We start from the raw sequence: 22422 nt of genomic DNA on the forward strand, positions 1-22422 counted from the left end.
CTTAAACCACCATTTGCATCAGCTATGGCAGAGCAGTACTTCTATCACTGATCATGTTAAGGTAGGATATAGGGAACCACCAGGAAATGCAGCACTGGGCATCATTCAAAAATGTTCCAGAAGGTTGTCACTGCCCTGCCAGGTCAAGAACAGCCCTTACAACTTGCAACGGAGCTTTCCTTAGTTCCTTGTCCAGTGGAAGGGGAATGGTTAGTGTGTCTGAAAACAAGGCAAATCCTCTAAGTCAAGGCATTGTTTATAGATGAAACTAACTGCAGGTGGCATTTTCCACTCTTGCTGACTTCATTTTGACTGCAGAGAGCTGAAGATCCATTGTGCAAATACATTGAACAAAACACATTTTTTGTGTGGTTTTGTTTGGTTTTTTTTTTTCCCCAAAGAACATCAGTCTGTATCACCAGTGGGCCATGGAATTCATTCGCTCAGAAAAAATACAGGGCAAGAAGGAAGGAAAGGCAAATCCTCAGTCTTTGATTCTTCTGAACCTAAATTATTCCTCTCTTTCTGTAATGTCTGTAATTTCTTAATGAACTAATGTGTTTCTCCCAAAATGTTCTTCTGAACTAAAAGATGACATTTAAAGATGTGTAGACATAGTCATTTACTACTCTAATCAAAAGGTCTGGAGGACTACACTGTTAGTGTCCTCCCTGGTAAGAAATTCCTCTTGGAAAAAAATAACACATAGAGTAAAAGAAAAGTCAGGTGGCTGGCAGTCTATCTTAGCTGCAAACAATGTAGTCTAATACAGAATAAAAGGGTTTTTTGGAGACCACAATGTGCCTGGCTTTTTGCATCAAGAATATCCACCAGTAATACTGTTCCACATGGCTGTTTGCTTTTACCCTTTTCCTCCAGGTAACCATTGTTGTTCTTTTTTTTTTCAGATCCAAAGTTTGTGGCGTGGGTTGATGAACCAGAAGAGGATTGGACCTTTCTTGACACTTAAGAATCTAATGAAAAAAAGAAAGAAGGAAAATAAAGGAAAAGGAAAGGGGAAAGAGAAGCCTGTTAAAAGGATCAGAAGCCAAAAAGTGGTATTTGGGCAGTAAACTGCACAGAGCTCTTTTCACTTACAGGAAGGGCAAATGTGAGCAGAGATAAGCAAGCAGGAGACAAGCAGTATTAAAGCATTTGAATCAGTGAGTGTTACAAGGAAAACAGATGATTTTTTGAGGTTTGTTTCTGTGTTTTTGTCAACATTGACTCCAGCTGAATCAGACAGATTCTGAAATATTCTTGAGATGTCTCATTCTGAATGTATGTTATCTCAAAGCATAAAGGCAGCTGATTAACTGGAAATTAATCTAATCTGTAGGAATCTGGTGCAATGAAGTATTCTTTGTTCTGAATCCCAAAGTATTTTACATGCAATTCTTAGAAATCTGTTTTCCAGTCAGTGAGGCACAGCCATATGCTGAGTAAAGCAATATTTATGGCCCCACCTACTAGCAGTAATGAGTTTTACATTCAGAAATGATCAATATCTTGTTTGGAAATATGGAGGAAGATTCCAGGCAGCCAGAACATAAGCACTTCTCCCAGAACCTGCACTACCATCCTGTCTTACAGAGGTGTAAAAAGCTGTTTTGTAAGTATCTCTACACTTTTGCAAACTGTTCACTGATGTTTTGACAATCTGTAGTTATAGTATTTTGAATGACTGAAAGCTGTCAAATCCTTAGTGTTATAGCTCATCTCTGAGATAGCTTGGTGACAGTTTGTAAAATGTCTATGTACAACAGGCTTATTTGAAAGCGGAGAGTCTGCAGAATGCAATATTCTGCAATGATTCTGGGTCCTGGCATGTTGTAACACCTTTGTTATTCAAAAGAACCATGACAAACACTCCTTACAATAATTCTAGCATGCCAAATTTATATGCAACCATGTCTTTCCACAGCACTTTACAGATAGCTGTTTGTCCTAGGCATCTGATGTCCTTGCCTAGTTTTTATTCTGTATTGCTCAGTTACTCCTTAAACCCCTCCAGAGTTTTATTTGCAGCATACATAAAGCACAGACCTGGACTGGGACCGGCCACTGTGCAGATTCAAAATGCACGAGTGGGTGGGAGCAGAACCCTTTATTAGTTTAATAATAAAGGAGCTGCAGTCCTACTCTCCCTCCCCTTGTCTGAGTTGAGGTGGTGAAGGCAGGGTCACTGAAACCCAGCTCTTCCTAGAGCTCCACCTCCAGGTAGTGCATTCTGAATGCTGCAGCTACGTCTGCATCCAGGGAATGGATCTTATTTCCATTTGGCTCTTGAATGGATTGATACTGAAATCTCATTAATATGCTTGTTGGCAGGAGAGAGCTGGTAGTGCAGAAAAGTGGGATGGCTCAGTTTTGGTTTTCCATTTTACTACGTAACCGATGCTGTTTTGATTGTTTGGCGGTGTCTTATGAAATTTTTTCACCCTAAGTGAAGGCAAAGAGGAACAGAGAGAAGGATGATTCAGAGACTACTGAGGAGGCAATCACTGGAAGAGAGAGATTTCCGGGAAGATTGGCAGATAGACAGGATATTTAATAGAATGATTTAATAAAAGCTTTTTAGTGGCACAATAGGTATGACAGAATCATGAGAGGGCAAAGGACTGAGAAGGGGATGACGAACAGCAAGTGGAGAGGTTGCTAGCAATGAGTCCATACTGTGCTCTGGAGCTGAGAATGAGGAACCCAACTATGACAAAGCAAGAAACCCCAACACTGAAGTCCAGTTCAGTCAGTAAGACTACAACAGATACTGGATATTAAACATGGGCCAGCTGCTTTACTGAATTAGAGAGAGAGCTTCAAGTGGGAAAGGAGTGATTCAGGAAGATTCTCACAGAACAGATAAAGGGTCAATTTCCCAATTGGACCAAAGGCAGATTTGAGGAGGAAAGTCACAGGAAGGCAAGTGATTAAGAGAAGAGGTTGGTGTGCTGCTGATAAACAGAGATGATGGTACTTCCACATTAGAATAACTCTGCTGGCTTGAGTCACTGCTTGAAAGTCTCTCTTGTTATTCCTGTATGAAACAGGGGCTCTTTGCTTCATTTCAGAGGTTGAAGATCCCTGTAGAAAATAACTGATCCCGCGCTGCGGCAATTCCCTGCTACCTCTGACCAGGACACTCCAGTTCATCTCACATTTCTCAGAGCTCGGGGAGCCAAGTGCACTTTTCAAGTGGAAGTCAAAACTGGAACTAGAAGTCCATAGAGACCCTCACATGAAATCATGGACTAAACGATCAAGAGGTATCAGCACAGCATGGTCAGACGCTGGTTATAACCCTGACCCTAGTTGGAAGGGTCACCTGGACTGAAAGCTGAATGTTGATCTGCATCTGCATAGGAGAACTTGCTGAGAGGGGTCCTAGCAAGTTAGGAAAGTGCCACTGAATGATCCTGTTGTGCCTTTCCTCCAGGAGATTGCTGCAGCATGTAGATATACTCAGGGCTAATTGAGCAGTACTTTATCCCTCAAGCTGCCTCAGGATTTCTCTAAGACTCCTCACTCAGTGGGCAGATCTAATATCTTTACTTCCTAAAATACCTTACCAATGAATAATCCCACTGCAGTCTTTGAGCTCACGTGTGGGTTAACATGCTCCATGACACGAGTGACTATGCCAGAATTTGGCTCTGTGCAAGCAAAGACAATAAACTGCCAAATAAGAAATTATCAAATGAAAAAAGGAGGAGCCACCTACATGTCCCAAGTTGGTGCTTTTTCTAACATGTCTTGGGCATAGAGCAGGGTGCTCTGCTCTTAGCTAGAAGCTGTCCTGTGGCTTTGAATAATAGACTTCGCTTATTTCTTTCATCTTCAGGGTAAAGATAAGAACACTGTCTATGTCACAAGGTGTTGTGAAGGTTAATGGATTAAATCTGAATGCAGGAAGCATGAAGGCACTGTGGGGACTCCCACTATGCTCTAGATCAGACTCTTAGATCTGGAAGTTTGGTTTTGTGCTGCATGTCATAAAAGGGTCCGTACAGAAAGCACAGTCTGGGTAAGGCTGAAACAGCTCAGGATGAGAAGGAGCATCCCTGAAGTATCCTGAAGTCTTTGCATAGCCTTATCCAGAACACTTACGGATCGCTCTGTATCCAAAATCCTTGCTAAGGTAGCAGAACATATCTCTGATTTAATGTACCACAGCATTTCCCTTGCCCCTTAGACCTGCAAAGACACCAATCAACTGTTTCTTACCCTGATTTTATGCTGATTCTGTACACAGGACTCATTTACACTATGAGATGGCAAAAAGGGCCACAGCAGAGGCAGAACAGCTCCTTCTGTATTCTCCTGACTGGACTAATATACAATCCTGAGTTGCTGGGATGCTTTCCAAATCTCACAATTATGTAGATTTAATGCATTCACAAAGAGGCAAAAGTTTTGGGGTAGAAGAAACTAAAATTTAAACCATGGAGGTTTCAAGTATTTTCACATTAGAGGCATCTTCCTTATATACATGGGGCCACATTCACACTGCCCACCCACCTGCATTAGCACACGCCCCAGCCACTTCCCTCCACTGGCAAACCTGCAGTGTGTCCATCTGAAATCGTCATTGCTCTTTTGACAGTCGTCATTGCTGTATTCACAACACAAAGCTTAAGCATATACAGTAGTGTCAGCATAGCAGTGTAAGCATGGCCCAGAGAATCTGAAATAATATGTTATTAAATTGAATGATCTATGCATGTAGAAGGTTAAATAACAGTTTTATATAATTATGGAACTATTTCAAGAGCTCTCATGAGACGAGATTACTAAAAACCGGGGAGTCTTTTAAGTCAGAGATACATAATACTTGGTTCATGTGCTGCTTGGGAAAGGCCTTCCAGAAACCTTCAACCTCCATCAACAGTCAAAACGAATGTTTCTTTTGTTGTCTTGATTAAAGCTTTCCAGTCGTTTCCGCTGCGATTCTGAAAGGACCCATCTTTGCATCCCCAGCTCTGCCAAGGCAGGCAGCTTTGTCAGTGCTGCTAACAACTCGCTGAACCACGTCCCACAGTCACGGCAGGATGATGGGCGAAGGCTGACATCCAGCTCTGAGAGTTCTTTGAATACTGCTAAGCCTTGACAGAAAACGACCCACCCTTCGTCAGAGATGTTGTTATTATAACTCAAATCCAGCTTCCGTAACCTGGCTAGATGGCCATCCTGCGTCAGTAATGCTGCAAGAAATTACAGACACAAACACAACTAATACATCCTGGCAATTGCTTTAAAAGCTTTTTAAATAATACCATATTATTTAAGGCCTTTCAGCAGTAAAACAGCAAGATTCAATTCCTCAGCACCATAAAATCACTTGCTGTTGATCTCAGAAAGATTGTTTTATCACAGCTGAAGGAGTGTACAACATTTAAAACACAGGCAATTCAAAAGGAACAGAAGTATGCGGCTAAATTGTATGGCAACCTGAAAAGCTTTGAGTCAGTTGGAAGGAGGTTATATCAAGTGCCAATTAAAATAGGCAGACAGGCTTTACAGGGAGGTTTGGAAAAAGGAAAGCAAAACTAAATGAGGTTGCATGATTACAACAGCCACCTCTCACTGTGGGAGGGTAATGGGCCTGATATACCCTAAAGGGAACTGGGATCCTTAATGTATGATTGGCAAAGGAGACACCCATCAAGGGTGATGTTTGTAAAGTCAAAAATATTCAGGCTTCATCTCACCAGCCTTCAGATTACAGGTCCTTAATAGCTGTCACACAGCTATTGCCAATCTCAGACACTCAAAACCCATGAGTCAGGCCCACAGAATCACAAGGATGATTGTAAAATAAACAGGTTTTTAAAAGGCTCCTAGAATTTATTCCCTCATTGGGTTCCTATTTTCCAGTATTTCTCAGCAGCTGCTAAGAGGTGGGCTAAAATATTTCTGTTTTAATTCTCCCATAATAGTTTGACTCCAGAAACGCACCTAATGGACTGAGAGCTGGTAGTGCCTGTATTACCAGCTGTCAGCACGTACATTTCCCATAAATTACTGAACCCAAAACCAGCAACCGAGCAAAATAAAACTCCTCAGAGGCAGCTTTAAATGTCTGATATAAAAAACAGACGTAAAGCCTACATTTTTTTAAGTGCTGTCTTTTTGTATGAATAGATAAAACTGATAAAATGATTCCTTGCATTTTTATACTTTTCATCTTTTGCACTGTGCATGTACAGGACACACAGTCTTCAGCAAAATGAAAACCCTTTCTGGGAAAAATACTGCTGTATTTTCCATCTTTTCATTTGATTTATGCAAAAACATGCTCAGAACATGGAACAAGTCCCTTCTGAATTGTGGGCTAAATGCCCTGGCTCCTTGACTGCTAGTAAATACCATGTTATACATACTTAGAAGTGCCAAATCTTCAGCCACCAAGTTACAGCTGCTCAGTCTTAACACTTGAATCTCCGTTGCAAGCTTTAGTGCTCCCAAAAGCAGCTTTAGGTTCCCACCAACGCACTTATTCCAAGAAAGGTCTAATATCTCCAGTTCAGGAAGGTGAAGGGCAGCCTCAGCTGAAACGATTAAGACCAGCAACTTCTGCTTACTAAGAGAAAACAACATGACCTCAATAGACACCTCACTGGCAATTCACCTGTAAATAGGCTCCTCACAGGCTGCCTACTTGTGCTTAGAATGACTTATTTTATCCTAATAAAAGTCAGACAAAAAATATCTCTTGTGGTCTTTAAAGAATATAAGAAGGGCCTGCCTATAGAATCTTTAAGGACTCTGTGGAGGGGTTTCTTGTCTTTCTGTTTACGTTATTGGCTTAACCTTGTCCCACTGAAGTCAATTTAATATAACGGCTTGTTTTTAAACCATTTTATATCAATTTAAAGACAACAATTTTTTGCTGTGAACTCACTATGCAAGGTGAAAAGCTCTGTATCTTTTGACAACACCGATTTCCATGACGCCACTCTTACATAATTGTAATGATATAAATATAGTGCTGTTCCTGCAGGGACCTCAGACCAGTTTAGTTTGTTACTGCTTCTGCTGAAGGCAGTCAAGTTTTACTATAGGTTTCAATGTCATTCGTAAACAGTACAAGATATATTATAAGTGCTCAATACACAGTAACTAACAGATCCCTCTGTACTTAGATTTCATGTGCCATATGGAACGCCTATCAAAGAGACAGTGTAGCCGCTAATCCACTAAGATTTGCCATAAGTAGGCAAAAGAGGCTGAATTTACATATCCTGTGTTAGATTGGATTTTTCTTCATGGCTGTGCAATATCTTTTCTGCTACTCCAGTTATTGCCTCAGTTCCTCCATTGCCCCATGCTTAACTCTATCCCAGAAAGTTTCTACTGAAACTTTCACCTGCAGACAGCTGAAAAACATTCAGTGAAAACTTTACCCCACTAAACTGCAAATGCGGTGCTACAACCAAACTATAATTACAGCATAATATGAAACCATGCTTTGTTTTCTCTTCCAAAATTAGGCAGTATTCGAAAGCTCACTGTCAGACAAAGGACTAAAAGGACTTCATCCAGCCAGGTATAATGGGGGAAGACATACGATGCAACCAGGTCCCATGAAGCACTAGTTTCATTACACACTTTTCCACTCAGGACCTGTGGTATAATGTAACCATGATCTCTGGAGTTCAGCCAAAGGAGAATGAAGTGCTTTGTCCCACAAGGATACACAGAGAATAGACACATTTTAAAAAAACATTCCTACCTAGTGATGAAAACGACTCTTCGCCTAAACCACAATTGCTGATGGCCACAGATTTCAACTTTGGTAAAAACCTGAGCCTGCCCAGAAGAGGATCAGATGAGACTCCTACATTTTTATTCGAGGATAAATTCAGCTCTTGAAGACTGGAGAGTAAAGGTATCACCTGGGCTATGAAAACATGAAGTATTTATTAGACAGTCACCAGTCCAGAACAAATATGTAGTTATATATTTGCCTGACATAATATCTTTTCTTTATAAATCAATCCAGAAGTCAAGGCCAAGTTTTGACACTCAAATTTATGGTGAGTAATGTTTTACTCCATAAATAGCTTTGTCATTTTCAGTAGGAATGTTTAAGAAATTAGGTATTACATACTGTGTGGAAGGTTGTCAGGACACGGCTTCCTGTTGAAATTTTCTAGGTGAAGTAGGGAATTTAACATTAAATGAGATGGGGGTTATTTCCAAATGTCTTCACTGCTAACTAAAACTCCTTTATATTACTGTGATTATTCTCTATGGGTCAAGAAATTAAAAATAAATCATGATTGCTATTACTAATAGTTAATATTTCCCAATGCTTCAGCAGCAGCTTTTCAAATTATCTTCTTTATCATGGAAAATAAGATGTGGGCAATATAGGATTTTTTGTTGTTGTGGTTCTAAAGAGTAAAAACCATTATCAAAAAGTTATAGTAATGCACACAGAAAAATAAACTGTCTCACTGATTGAATAGGAAATGTCTTTTTCTTCCTAATAGTATTTATGAGTTGGGTCAATTAACCTGGAGACTGTAGTCTTCAGCTTTTCTATAAAACAGAGAGCAGCAGCAATGCAAGATCTCCTAACATCACTCTCTACTTGACTTAAAAGTTCACCAAGGGAGTTTTAGGCAGCTACATTTACATGCACATATGCACCTTGGATCCATGCCAATTTATACCAGTGGGGGAACGGTCTCTGGCTATTTCCAAAATTACTGATTATCAAAAAAAGCAGTGCTTGGTGGCAGTTCCTACATTCACATCATGGGTCTGAATCACGGCAGATTCAGGTCCTTAGTTCCACGTAGGATCAGACACTACGAGATTTCCTTTGATACAGCAAAAAAACATTCCATATTGATCAAGAAAGCTATCCTCCACACTGCATTTCCAGAACTGCCTAACGAAAATATACTGAGATCTGCTAGAATAGGTTAGGCAGAATCTCTTACACCTTTGAGATATTTTCAGAAGTCAAAACCTACATTCTTAATGGATTTCCTCAACATGTCCTTACACAAAACGGTCATGTCCTCTTCTGTTACACAGCACTGGTGGAGATCAAGGACTTCAAGATTTTTCAAGCTGGCCAAATGAGCTGTTGAGTCTTTAAAGCCACCACCGATCTCTTTGTTACATGATATGTCTAATTTTCTTAGCTCGGCAAGGTGCTGTAAAGCGGCGTCTGAAATGGAAAAGGGAACATGCTGGTCACTGGCTGCTACAATAGCACAGGTCACAGCTTTAGTGTTTATTTACTTTAACGTCAGAGTTTGCACAAGGTATTGCAGGCAAAGCTTTTAGACTAAGCTTCAGCATATAATCACAGCAGACATACAGTAATACCCCAAAGCTTCCCCAACTATGCAACTCTGTTCTTCTCTAAAAGAGCAGGTGAAGGTGAGGCCAGCTCATCCCCCAGATCCAGTCAATCCTCAGCCTTTTGCTGAAATTACTACTGGATGTGCTAATTAGTGCCATTAATTAATTGTCTTATGGATAAGACCTCCACTAGGGAGAGACACAGATAATAAGCCCATTTCATATGACTTCACTGGACACTCATTAAGTGATAACGGTGAATTTGGATTCCCCTCTGAGAGTAGGATTAGCTTGTTAAAAGTTAGCTAGCCTGTCTGTGCCCTTGTCTATGTTCTGTCTGGGGAGAGAGGAAGCATTTCCAGAGAGCCATTAATCTACCCTAAGATGTGTCTCAGATAAATGGTGTGGAGGGTGACTCTCCCCACTGACTTTCACATGCTTGAGCTCAGGGAAGATAAATGCTACTCCTGCTGAAAGTCTCTGTAGTCTTTTATCAATCCTCAAACAGCAACTGATTGCCCATTAATACTGCCAAACCATCAGCAAAATCCCACCTCATTGCCTTTCTTAAATGGTTTTCAGATGTACAATTTATTCAGAATGAAAGTCTTTCTGAACATAAAGTCTAACCTAAGCCCTGGAGGCTGTCTTGCTTTAATCCACACATGTGCAAGTTTAACTCTTTCAAGCCTGGCACATTTTTCAGATCCTGAGCAATAACCTTCATGCTGCAGCCGATGTGTTTGTTGATAGAGAGATCTAATACTTGGAGGTTTGGGATCACATTTAGAATTTCAGCTGCAAAAAGAAGAAAAGAAAAACAGAATTGGTAATTGTCTGGGCTATATACAGATGAACCCTAGAAAAATATAGCACCATGACAAACAGGAAGAGGTAGGCTGGGTTTGCCCGTATGTGTGGTTTAGATTTATCAAGTTCCTGTTCTACCTAAAAAAACCAGCAAAACAAAGATTGGATAGGAATCAAGAAAATCAGTGAAAACTCTGTATGAAAATAAAGGTGAAAAAATACAAGGACAGTTAGAAAAATACAGGGGAATAAAAAGCAGAAATACAAAGAGAAAGAAAAGTTTCTAATGAAAAGATACAGGACTGTATGTTGCATATGGCCATCTCCTGCAGTGGAGATGAGAGCACAGGGGCTTCTCTTTAGGGAGAAAATATCTTTTAAAACACAGAATCAGATCAAAAGACCACAGAGGATTAAGCTGTGGTGAGAGGAAAGAGGGGAGGGGTGATTAGTAGTTGCCTACTCAGCCTAAATTCCCATCCCTCAGGCCTTCTTTCCCATCCCATGGCTAACTACATATTCAGCTGCTTAATTTTAAGCAATCAGTGTTGGAAATTCTGGCACATGTGACTTACTCAGGGTCCCAAAGGATCCAGCAACCCTGGACCACTGAGGCAGCCAGACTGTGGTTTAGATCTAGCTATTCCTCTTCTCAACCCTACCTCACATGATTAGAGAGAACAACTTTCTCCTTTGGAAGAAAGTGTATTAAATCCCAATACTGTGTGGTAAATACTATTATAATGCAGAGCCTGAAATAAATTAACTTTCAACTGATATTGAGCTCAATACAGCCATAATCTAAGTCAAACAAGTTACATTTTTGTGAAGCCAGTCTCTCAGTCCAGCTATGTGGATACACATACCAAGGGATTCTCCATCCTTTGCTGTCAGGTTACAGTCTGTAATTTTCAGAAGTTTTATCTTGCATCCTTTCGGGATTTTTTTTGTCAGGAGTGATAGTTTTCCACCTATGTTACTGTTCCATGATAAATCCAGTTCTTCAAGTTGAGGAACAAGTTCAAATGCCTCTCCTGTAACAGAAGTCTAAGATGATTCATTCTGGGTATCAATTTCGGTGCAAGACAAAAATACAAGTTTTAAATATATTAAAGGGGAAGGTTAGCCACTTAATTATCAAATTATTATATTTTGTATGGCGTGCCAGGAAAACTGGTGTATACCATGAATTTTCGCTACTGCAGCAATGTTGTGTAAAGTCTCACCTTGTCTAAGGAGCAATATAGATCACAAGTCATTGTCACAGCACACACAGACTGCTTGACCATCATTGTAGACCTGTGCCAGGACCCAGAAAGTCTAGTCTATAGGGAAATCAAGACAAGTGACAAGTCTGAATTTACTGTCCTGTACAGTTCTGCTCTGTTTTACTTGGCAAACTTCCAACGTCCTCTGTACTGTATCCACAAGACATTTTGGAGAAGATGAAAGAAGTCCTCTCACAGCTATTTCTGAAACTTAAAAGTTTCACTTCTGACAGTAATTTCTGACTCATTTCATAAGGAATCAAGATGAGCATTGTTTTGACCCAAACTCACTTTCCCATGATTTCAAGGCAGACAGCACTGATTTTGATTGCATTCAGAAAAATTAGCCTTTTCCAGGCTTGACGCACCTGCCAATGTGAACTGTGTTAGTGCTTCTTTGTAATACTAACATCCCACTGCAAAATCCAGCTTCCTAACTTCCTTCGTAGAGGAGGGAGGCAGATGTATATTTGCATAAACTCATTCCCAAGAAAGATCAATTAATCATACCATATGCAAATGCAATTTCGAAGTGTCATACACAAATTTTTGATCTAAAGTCTCGTCATCAACCTAATAATTGAGAATTGTATTTTAACAATAAAACCCTTTCATGTCTGTGTGTTTTCATAATTAATTCTTCACAAAAGATTTATAATAGAAAAATATTATTTCTGTTGTTGTAAGTGAATATTCAGGTTTGAGAGCAAAGGACATGTCTTAATGTTTATTTTTGCATTTATTTTAAATAATTGCCTCAGTCTTGAATACTGAGCAATGCACTGCAGTTGAGAAGTGGTTTTGCCTCTGCAGCATAGCCTATTTCTGTTTGACATGGGGACTAGCATTCCAGGCACATTTTCCACCCAGAAGATAAACAAAGGACTTTAACTCCAGGAATGGTTTCCTACCACCTCTCACAGCCACAGCTCTGAGCAACCACATAGGAGAGGCTGATATTATGGTTATATTTGAGGCATGGATTTCTAAAAAGAATGCACTGAGTCCACAAGTGGCCACATTTCCACAGATAGATGTGGACATAGTCAAACAGGCAGTATTGGCCTAAATACGCATGCTATTTTCAAAATCACAGGCAAAAATCAATGCAAACCGACTTGCTATTCCACATGTCAAGGGCATCACATTTTGACTGGAAATTCAAGTCCTATGATCAGTTTTGTGTCTGTCTCAACAGAGGCCAAGCCAGAAGCGGGAAGGAAACAGCACAGGAGAACCAGGCAGAATAAATCAATTGGGAATATAACCAATAAAACTCAAGAGAAAAAAAGGTATGAGAAAAGGGTTTGAAAAAGAATGAAATAAATTTGCAAAAATCTGATAGAAAATGAAACACAGAGTTTAGCCTCATCAGAAACAGACCAATTATTTTCACCAGCTTTTGTACAGATGCATTTTTCCTCCCCAACAGATAGCATGACCCACTTTTGAGCTACCACCATATATGTAATTTTATTTTTGAACCTTTCCTGCAAAAAGCCTGGATATGAATGACATAAAATCCAGCTTTATAACTCAGACTGGTTTTTAGAACTTGCGAAATAAGCAGCAGTTTTTTAGAATTCCTAGTTGATTGAGTTTGCCCTACTTTTAGATACATATCACAGACCCACCCCAGAGTAAACTCCAGGCCCAGGGGTAAGTGACTCAGCATCAGAACCTGAGTGCATAACACCACCTTTAAAACCTTTAAATCTCATGCTTTGCAGAAAGCAGGGTTGTAGGCACTGCAAGCAAAGAAGTACGCAGAGGAATAAGCTTCTCCCAGACTCGCAAAAACAGGTTATAAAGCTCCAAGGAAGCACTGGTTTTAAGTCTCCTCCAAAAGACCATCCATTTTTTTGTGCTGAGCGCTGCATCTGTCCTGCAGCATGAAGACCTAAGCTGACCCTGTTATGACTGACTCTGTTTCAGTTCTTCTGTCTACTATTAGATATGAAAGCTAGCCAAAAAAATACTAATCTAAATTGAAAACATGCTTTCCTGCAAACAGGACTGAATTCAGTTCCCTCCTGAAAGTGAAACCTTCATGCCCTGAGGAATGAACTTGGCAGAGCTACTCAAATGTATAAGATCACGCAATAAGCCCAAGTTCTTTCTACTGTTTCACAGCAGGAGTTTACATTGCCCAGTGTGGAAGCAGCAGGGGTAGGATGTAGGAAGAGATGAGTTGGATTACATTAGACCCAAGCTGTCTGGAAGTAAATGTAAATGAAATCCTGTACCTAAGGAGGTGACATCCTCAGCTGTCAGCCTGCAGTTGTTAAGTCGAAGGACTTTTAACAGGTTCACATGATGAAGATGAACAGTGAGAGCTTTCAAAGTCCCACCAACACAACCATTCCAGGACAGGCTGATCTCTTCCAGCTCTGGGAGAAATGGCAGTAAAGAAGCTGTAAAAAAAGAAAAGAAAAAGTGTATTCTCTTTGCATGTTATCTGCACACCCTGGATGTCAATACGTCTTAATACAGAGATGCTTTCTACAACCAATACAGCATTATAAAGCCGTGACAGTTTATACCTCAGTTTTCTTATCTGTAGTTTGAGTATAAGGACATTCATTTGCTTCACAGACCTCTTTGATTTTAATATTTATATATATTACATAATGTATACAATTTATTAATTAACATTTCTCAGGGACCTGGGACCACCAGATGAAATGTTAAATAAAGCCAGGCCTCTATAAAAGAAAGGGAAGGGAAAAGAGGAGAGAGAATAATTGAATAGGCAAATAAGAATTAAAGAAATGCATGAAGTGACTAGTTGAATAAAATGTATACTTACCCAGGTCTGTTACATCTGCTGCACTTAATGCACAATTATTTAGATCCAGATTCTTGCTGTTGGGTTTTTTTCCCAGTTTCTGCATGAACTGGTTAAATCTCTGCTCACCAGATGGTGACTCCGCTTCAGAAATAAGATGTGAAAGTCCATCTGAGCAACAAAGAAATAGGACCCTGGTTACCTCTGCTACTAACACAATGTGTAAAACCTGTCTCTGGCTGTCGGGTGAAGACTTTAGGAAATTAACTAAATTGGTCAGTAAACCGGGCTCTATTTCTGATCAATGTGGACCAATAACCTGAGTGATAAGGTCACTATAGATCAGATCAGTACAAAGCTCCTGATGCAGAGCGAGAAAAGAATCTCCTGTTGCACATCTCCACACTACCTTATGCCAGTGACTTTGGATGTTTGCACCACCAGTTCAAGGACATGAAATTCGTGCAAAACTCTGAGCTGCAGCTATTTGGGATGCACAAGTCATATACCCACCTCTTGTATGCCTGCACTGTAGCCATACTACTGCAATACAGTCTTGATCAGTTAGCACCGAGTGGCCCTGCAATTGTGTGAGGAACCTGCTGCTTCCTTCATGACAGCCTGTGTTCATTTTCACACATTTCATACAGTCTGTGTAAGGCAGTTCCTGCTTTTCTTGGCTTTGCAAAGCAAACCTCACTTACCTTCTTCTTCCATGCAGTTTGCACAGCAAGGAAAATTGCATTTACATTCATTGCTAAACCTTTTAACAAATCAGTAACTTCCTCTAATGTCTATAGCTGGAAAAAAAGCAGCCAAAAATTACACAAAATAGCAACCCCACTCTCAGTACCTGTCCCCTCATTGTTTCCCCAAACCTACCCAAAACTCTTAGGACAAAGGATAGGGTTCTAAGCCCCACCTTCCAGCTCCTTTTTAAAAATAGCCTCATTTTTCTCTGGTGTGGGTGTAAAGAGTATTCTGGTGTGCACAAAACCATGATGAATTTCCACTCCCTTCCCCTCCCCCTCACCAGTGTCAAGTGGTAGGAAACATCTGCTCTTGTTGTCTTCAGATTGCTTTAGCAGCAGGGCAGACAGAGACCGATCTTAAATACAACAAGCCAAGCTACTGCTCAAAGCTTGGCTTTGAAACCATATAAGCTCCACAACTAATGAGCTAACTCCAGCAGTGACCTCTCACATTGGAGATCAAGAGAGAGTCACCCAAAAGCTTTATACCTCCTCAGCAACATGGAGCTCACTCCTTGCTTGGCACCTATCAAATTAGAGGGTACATCCTTGATAGGATGCAAATCCTGGCTAAAGGATAAACTATAGGCAGCAAAATACAGCATTTTGGCTAGCAAGAAAAGCGACTGGTTTTCTATGAAATTAAAATATATACACATGCACACGTATTTCATTATTGTACCAGCATTACCTTCTACAGAGAGATCTTCCTTCTCACTCTGATCATCAGCTCCAGAGTTGTTTATTTCTGTTTCTTCAATTTTCCTTCTGACCTTGCCTTCAGATTGCCCAAAGTCAAAGCCCCTGAAGAATTTTTTGATGGCTGAAGGCTGCTCTTTCCTTTTTCCAGGAGAGGACCTCTTCCCTTGGAACTGTTTTATAGCAAAGTCAAATGGGGAACTCTTTGGGATGTCCTCTTCATGCTTATCCTGGCAGCTCTGAATGTCATCTTTCAGGGGATCAGCAGACATAGAAGGAATTAGTTTTAGTAACGTTTACTCTTGCTTACCCTCTTTCATAATGACAGATGCATTGAGAATTTCCTACCATTCCCTCCACGCTTGTATCAGAAAAGCACTGCTTAGTGCACCAGACCCTGAACTCGTTTCTCCTCCTTCAAAAGGAACTGGTAATGCTCAGTATTTGCACAGCAGACTCAGTGGTCCCGGTTCTCAATGGTACAAGTATCACTCTCTCCTGCCTTGTTAATGCAAACTGCTCCTAAGGCCACCCCACCTGGCCACCGAGTGCTGCAGGGCTAACCTGCTGCTTCCTCTGTCACTTAATCCCCAGGTTCAGTTCAGAGTCTTGTGGCCCCATGAAAGAAGCAAGGCTGAGATGTCCCCCTTCTGAGAGGAAACCAGCTTAAGTTTGGCACCAAAATGATTCTTCATGCCAAAGACCAGTCCGGCAGTCAGGAAGGTGAGAGGAGGAGGTGTGCAACAGGGAGTACAAGGACATCCTTGCCTGAACAATGTCACAGGCTCCCAAGTTCAGGGTGGAACATGTAAACAAAACCCCATTAACCTTAGAGCAAAGCTGAAGTGATAGTGCAGAAAACAACCAGATATGGTAGCTATGAACACTGGGAGTGTGCCAATGCTGGAAGAAAACAAGCCCCCCAGATAGCTTGTTTGGAACAGTTCAGTACTATAGTGACCTCAGTTTCAGTGGCTAATTCACAGGTAAATTAAAGTTTGACTTTACAATAATTTATATACATTCTTTCCTCATTGCTGTTTATACTACACAAGCTAAAGCATCCGGTGATTCTGGAGCTGCTTCATTTTTCTCCAAACATTAATTTAATGCTCTTTCTTTAGTTTTAATTCTAGCATTCTCCCGCACACACATGCTTTTAACCATGCAATCAGCCATAAAAACTAAGCAGACATTCATTGACTTTTGCTTTGTGAGGTCTATGTGGAAAAGGTATGTATCAGGTACTACTGTGTGCTGTTGACTGCAGGGGGAATGACCTGTGCTCAGACCTCGATCCTGTAATACACCAGAGCTCGTGAACAGATTTCTGTGCTCACACAGATTCCCCCTTCCCCAGTGCAGACCCACACAGAGAACTCATTCCACAATTCTGCATCATCCATAGAGCACATGAACTCGATCATTTTGATAATCATCTGTTACATATAATGTCACTGGCATCAACTTTCCAAAAAAGAGAAACACATGAAGAAGTATCAGTAACCCTATGAATTTCACAAATAGTTTTCATGTTATTACAGCATGAGTCAGGTCAGGGGGAAAATGTCAAAATAAAGCAAATGTAGTTTTTATATACACATACTTTTCTTTTGTGTGTGTGTGTGTGTGTGTATATATAAATGTGGGTATATATCGTGATGTATCTGTATATATGTATGTAAATTTTCTTATTGTGTTGGAAGTTATCTGCCATGATACAAGTGTTCAAGGGCAGAGCACTTACAATTACGAAAAGCTCATGCATTGTTTAGTCTTACTTTTAATAGCCTCACAGCTGTATTTCGTATGAGTACAGTAGAAAAATTATACAAAACAATGTACATAGCTATACATGCACATTTACTGAGCTGTAAAGCAATGCAGGTTACCCTGGCTGTGTTTTCATGCTGTAGAACAGTATCACTTTAAACAGACAAAGAAACATACCTGCCTCTTCCATTGGGACACTTGAGGATCTGTTTCACCTTGTACAGCACTTTCAGGGCTTGCAGGAGAAATGAGCCATGACACACAAACACAACCTCACTTCTTTCCCTAACAGGATGTTCCACGTACTTTTCTTTCAAGAATTTCTCTCTTCATCGGTTTGATAGCAGCAGCTCTGCACAAGTGGTTTGTGGGCTCTTTCCCGATGCCTCTATTCCTCTGCACTGTCTCCCAATGTCAGTCCATTTAAATGCTCTGATCATGTCCCAGCTTAGATCACTCACAAGGCAGAAATCAGGAAGTGGCAGCACAGATTTTGATACTGCACGCTAACCTCTGCACGTCCCTGAAACAGCTGTTGTTAGAAGAGGCTGAGTCACCTTATAGATCAGGTTACAAGACTACCTGAAGACAAGCTCTTTGTTTTCCCACCCCTTTTGTCCATACTGGTCAGAAATACTGCTGGAGGCTGAGCAAAGCCGTGCTGTCAGCAGGATGTTGCACAGTTCAGTAAGAAAAAGGAATACAGAAGACTAGCGCACTCCTGATCATTTTAGGGCAACGGGAGATAGGAGAGGAGAGGTCCTACTGCATCATCGGTACAATCTGCTTGTGGGCAACAGCATGATACAACATTACGGTGCAATCATTTGATACATCATATACATATATCAAACTTCACTATACCTTTTTTTGTCTGTCTGTCTGCCCTAGAATCTGATTTCCATGATGGCGAACGTTACAATTTCTAGCTTAAACATACTGATGGCCATTTATCCTGAATCTCTTTAGCTTTGATGATTCTTTTTAATCTACGAGGTCTTCACTTTTGTAGGCTAAACCAACCAATCTCTTCTTGTCTCCCCTCATGTGGCAAACTTTCCATTTCCCTTATCATTTCCTGCTCACCTTCGTCTGCACCTGTTGCAATATAATTTATACTTCCTTAAATACAAGGGACCATCCACCGATATATATACACTAAAGACATATGCAAAGTGGAGTGCTTTTGGTGGGGAATGATAAAGCTGGTCAACAAAACTAACGATTCCTTTGAAAGCAGCTGAGCAGACACCAGCCGTGAGGACAGGCTTGACTCAGTATGTCAATGTACAAATGATTCAGACAGGGTGTAACGAGGCACAGGGTGCTGCTAGAAGCCAACAGGATAAGATTAAGAGAAGAAAAACTTAACTTGAACATCAGGAAAATCCTCCCGCCCATGAGAAGTATCATGCTGGCAAACATTTACAGTAGGAAAAAATGCACAAAAACACTGCGATGAACTGCCTTTCCCTGCAGGAATGGAGGGCACATTTCTATTCCCAAACAGAAAGGATCTACAAGTTGGTTTTAGGGTTTTCTGACACCAGGAGTGGCTGTCCCGTCCCAATTTCTGAAACTAGCATCTCACTATAGACCTGTACCCACTGGGAAAGATCACCCCCGTGTGCTAATTCACTTCACGTGTTCAGGCATCTCAGCTACGCAGACGGTCAAAAACCCCAAGTATTTCTGTTGGTAAGGAACTCATTCAATTTGACAGCTCTTTTCCACTTTACTTGTTGCGCTTAACAACAGAGTGGCTGGGGATGAAACAGAGACAAGGCAACCCGTGTTTGTGAACAAGTGCCAGGCTCTGCTGGCCCAAGACACTCGATGCCCACTGCCGTTCAATGAGAACGTGGAATGGGAATATCTGATAATCTCCGCTCCCTGGAACTGGGGAAATCCTTAAGCATGTTAAGCACTGATTACAGTGGTTAGGCTGGACTAACTCTGACATCAGTGTGTTAGGTGATGCGTTGCCCATTCAGAAATTCTTTCCCCACTTTAGGCTGTTGAATGATAGTGAAAATACCTCATGGCACCATGACAGCATCCCTCTAATCCGGTGAGAAGGGAAATGTAGTTTTGCAGTGACCTAGTTTCCTCTTCCTAGAAAGCAAATATTTACCTTTCTTTACAGCAGCTATGCGGGAAGAGGGGACAGCAGGGCTATCCCAAAGCAAAGCAGGATAACTAGAGTAAGGCAGCTGCATTGGGCTGAAAACGTGAGCATTACTTTGCAATAGCCTAGGCTGTGCCGTGAACACGCACAATATATCACGACGGCCAGGCCCAGCCATGCCCCTCTTAAATGCTAGACTGGGCCTCGCTGCATCAGTTGCTGTCTCCTCCATGGCATACTTCTGAACATGTGTCCTGCTCTTGCCTTGCAGACCCGTCCGTCTGCTTCTTGCAGTATGGCATGGACAGCACAGGGCAGGCTTAGCTTTTGGAGTTTAAAAATAATAAAGGCCTTCCCCATTCTATCCAGTTAAATGGTTTGTGACCATCTGCCGAGTGCTCAGTGTCACACTTGTTTATAGCTACTCTTCCCTCTGTGTAGACCTGGGGCAAGGTTAGGAACAGAACCAATTTTGGAACAAAATAGCTAAAGTTGCATCCCACACAGCATCCACTGGTGAGAGATTAATGTGGATTTTTGTACTTTGCCTCATTGTGACTCCTTAATCCGGCATATATTCCAAAGAAATAATGCCATTAGAGGATTAGTGCCACAAGTTCATTTGAAAAAAAGGATTTGCAAACATTGAAATCCTATATTCTATGTACTTAATCACTGAGTATCATTTTGGGGATTTCCTCTCCCTTTAGTAGTGTCTCTTTCAATGAAACCCAAGCAAAGTAGGAACTCTGTTTTGGATGGCCCTTATTATCCATTAAAGGAAAACAAAACCCCAAACATCTGGTTAAAATAATATAGAATCTAAACACATGGGACTAAACCCATTCTTGCTGTCGTACAATCATTGCAGTTATACCAGGGAGGCACTTGGCCGAATATTTATGTAGAATTTAGTGATTTTGGATATTTATCTGCTAGGGATTTTTAATATTCTGAGTCCTGTAGCACGCAGTAACACAGTGACCCTTGTTTGCTTCTAAGGCAGTTCCCTTCCCCAGCTTCGCTCACACCCAGTGAAGCCACTGCTCTCCTCTCTGTGGGAGAAGGAGACTGAATCACTGCCATGTTATTTTTTCTCCCTTTCCTTAGCACACATCTCTGCTGCTCTGTCTCCGCTTTCTGCATGACTGTCACTGCCTGCAGCAGCTTCCGTGGGCTTCTCTTGCTTGGCTCAATTTGTTGCGGGCTAGGTGAAGAGGGCAGTTGCATAGGCCGGGAAATTGCTGGGGGTGGAAAAATGCTTATTGCCCCATTGCTGGTGACTTGCTCTTGGGCCATGCTCACTCAGAATACATGTGCCAGGAGCTGCTGCCAAAGGAGGGTAGGGGAAGAGTGGCCTGCTCCAGTACCAGGTTCATTGCCCTCATCTTTCCCAGCCACATACATCAAACCATGCCCTCCACAGCTCTCTCCATCCTCTCTTTCCTGCCCTGTCTCTTCCCTTCATCCTCTGACTTTGACCCAGTTCTGACCCCTTATAGCTGAGGCAGCAAAATTCAGTCTTGCCTACATAGCTGAGAAGCCTTCAGCTGGCACTGATGGTATGTTGCTAGCACCACAATATCTGTGTCATCCACTAATTTGATGTTGACTCTCTTTACACCCAGGCAATTCACAGAGCAGCAGGGATCGGCTTTAGGGCCAGACAAAAACCTTCAGAAGAGCCTGCACAGACGATGGGCTGGAAGGACCATTCCCCAAGGATGAATGAATAGATACAGCTGCACTCACTAGTGGGAAGTGCTCTGCAGAACCTGGGTTAGGAAACATTGCTTGGGCTTGCAGGTAGAGCTCAGCAGTGTGCTGCCATCTGGTTAAACACTTTTTCCTTATGTTCTTATACTCTCAGAAATATTGTGCAACACTGACAATTCCCTGGAGCAAACTCATTCCAAGCTTCCCTGCACTGAGATCAGTGTGCATGCCTGAGGATTCAATTGGGTCCAAAGTATCTGAGTATCCTCATCATTTCCCACAAAATAAATATTCTACCTTCTGATTTTAATAGCCCATCAGCCTACAGTAGTTCCTGAGGCAGCTGTTTAAAATACATTTCGCTGGGTTATGAAAACTAAATCCAACCCCCTCATTCCTTATTTATGTACAGTCATAGACTGATCACAGGAGGGGCTTGAAGAGGCACTGAGAACATACAGAACCAGCTAAAACCTTGGGTTCAGAAATGCATACACCTCTGAGCATCCTTAAACAGTCCCCTAAACTCAGTGAGACTTTTCATGGGTGGAAAGGCTGAGGAAGATTTTGACATTTCACTGTACTTTTACACTTTAAAACATAACAAAAAGTAAAGGTATGAAACTCTGGTGCTAGCATGCAAAGGTGGGCTCTGCCTGACCTGAATGGGCTGCACGCTTGGCAGGACAATCTTGCAGGTGCATGTGCTGGATGAACTGGTCGTGAGCAGAGGTGTCTGACAGCCCCTGTTGCCATTGATTTATAACAGTTATAAGAATTTCAACCTTGCATATACCAGCACGAGCTGCTAACCACAAACTGTAGAACTCTAAAACATATTATTTTTCTCAAAGACAGAATTTACCTTACCTACTATAAAATAATAGCAATTATAAGTAGATTTTTTCCAACTCCTATTTCATATTGAATATGTATTTTGATTTCCATAAAAAGCATGATTAAAAGATCTATCACAGCAAATGTATCTTTATATCCACTGTGCAGATATTTTTAACACTCTGATACTGAGTTACTCTCTTTGAAATGGAACTACACAAATACAAACTTAATGTTTCATTCTCTATTACAATATACTCATCTGTCAGAGATTTTAAGGGCTGGAAATTTCTTTTTGGTTGAACTTATGCCAGGAATAATCCCCTTTCA

The 22422-nt window shown here is 41.2% G+C and overlaps 2 protein-coding genes across 5 annotated transcripts in view; one reads left to right on the top strand and one right to left on the bottom strand.

The window, feature by feature from the left end:
• Positions 1-1261, top strand: part of LRRIQ4 (leucine rich repeats and IQ motif containing 4) — a 4958-nt gene extending 3697 nt beyond the window's left edge. The window contains 2 exon segments of the mRNA XM_075509113.1: positions 402-459; positions 909-1261. Coding sequence (XP_075365228.1) covers positions 402-459; positions 909-1073 — 223 coding nt within the window. The 3' untranslated portion in view covers positions 1074-1261.
• LRRC31 (leucine rich repeat containing 31) overlaps positions 1-17988 on the bottom strand; it is a 19468-nt gene extending 1480 nt beyond the window's left edge. The window contains exons 1-10 of one of the 4 annotated variants that reach the window (XM_075506846.1): positions 17589-17988; positions 15631-15888; positions 14209-14358; positions 13646-13813; positions 10998-11165; positions 9952-10119; positions 9017-9184; positions 7733-7900; positions 6381-6548; positions 4519-4684 (exon numbers count right to left, since the gene is read on the bottom strand). In XM_075506846.1, coding sequence (XP_075362961.1) covers positions 4524-4684; positions 6381-6548; positions 7733-7900; positions 9017-9184; positions 9952-10119; positions 10998-11165; positions 13646-13813; positions 14209-14358; positions 15631-15888; positions 17589-17601 — 1590 coding nt within the window. In that variant the 5' untranslated portion in view covers positions 17602-17988 and the 3' untranslated portion in view covers positions 4519-4523. Of the gene's footprint in view, positions 1-4518; positions 5202-6380; positions 6549-7732; positions 7901-9016; positions 9185-9951; positions 10120-10997; positions 11166-13645; positions 13814-14208; positions 14359-15630; positions 15889-17588 lie in introns of those variants that run through there. The other 3 variants (XM_075506847.1, XM_075506844.1, XM_075506845.1) reach the window with 3 other exon arrangements.
• Between the last annotated feature and the right edge of the window lie 4434 nt (positions 17989-22422).

This window comes from Mycteria americana, chromosome 7 (genome assembly GCF_035582795.1).
Source record: "Mycteria americana isolate JAX WOST 10 ecotype Jacksonville Zoo and Gardens chromosome 7, USCA_MyAme_1.0, whole genome shotgun sequence".
In the NCBI taxonomy this organism is placed as follows: domain Eukaryota; kingdom Metazoa; phylum Chordata; class Aves; order Ciconiiformes; family Ciconiidae; genus Mycteria; species Mycteria americana.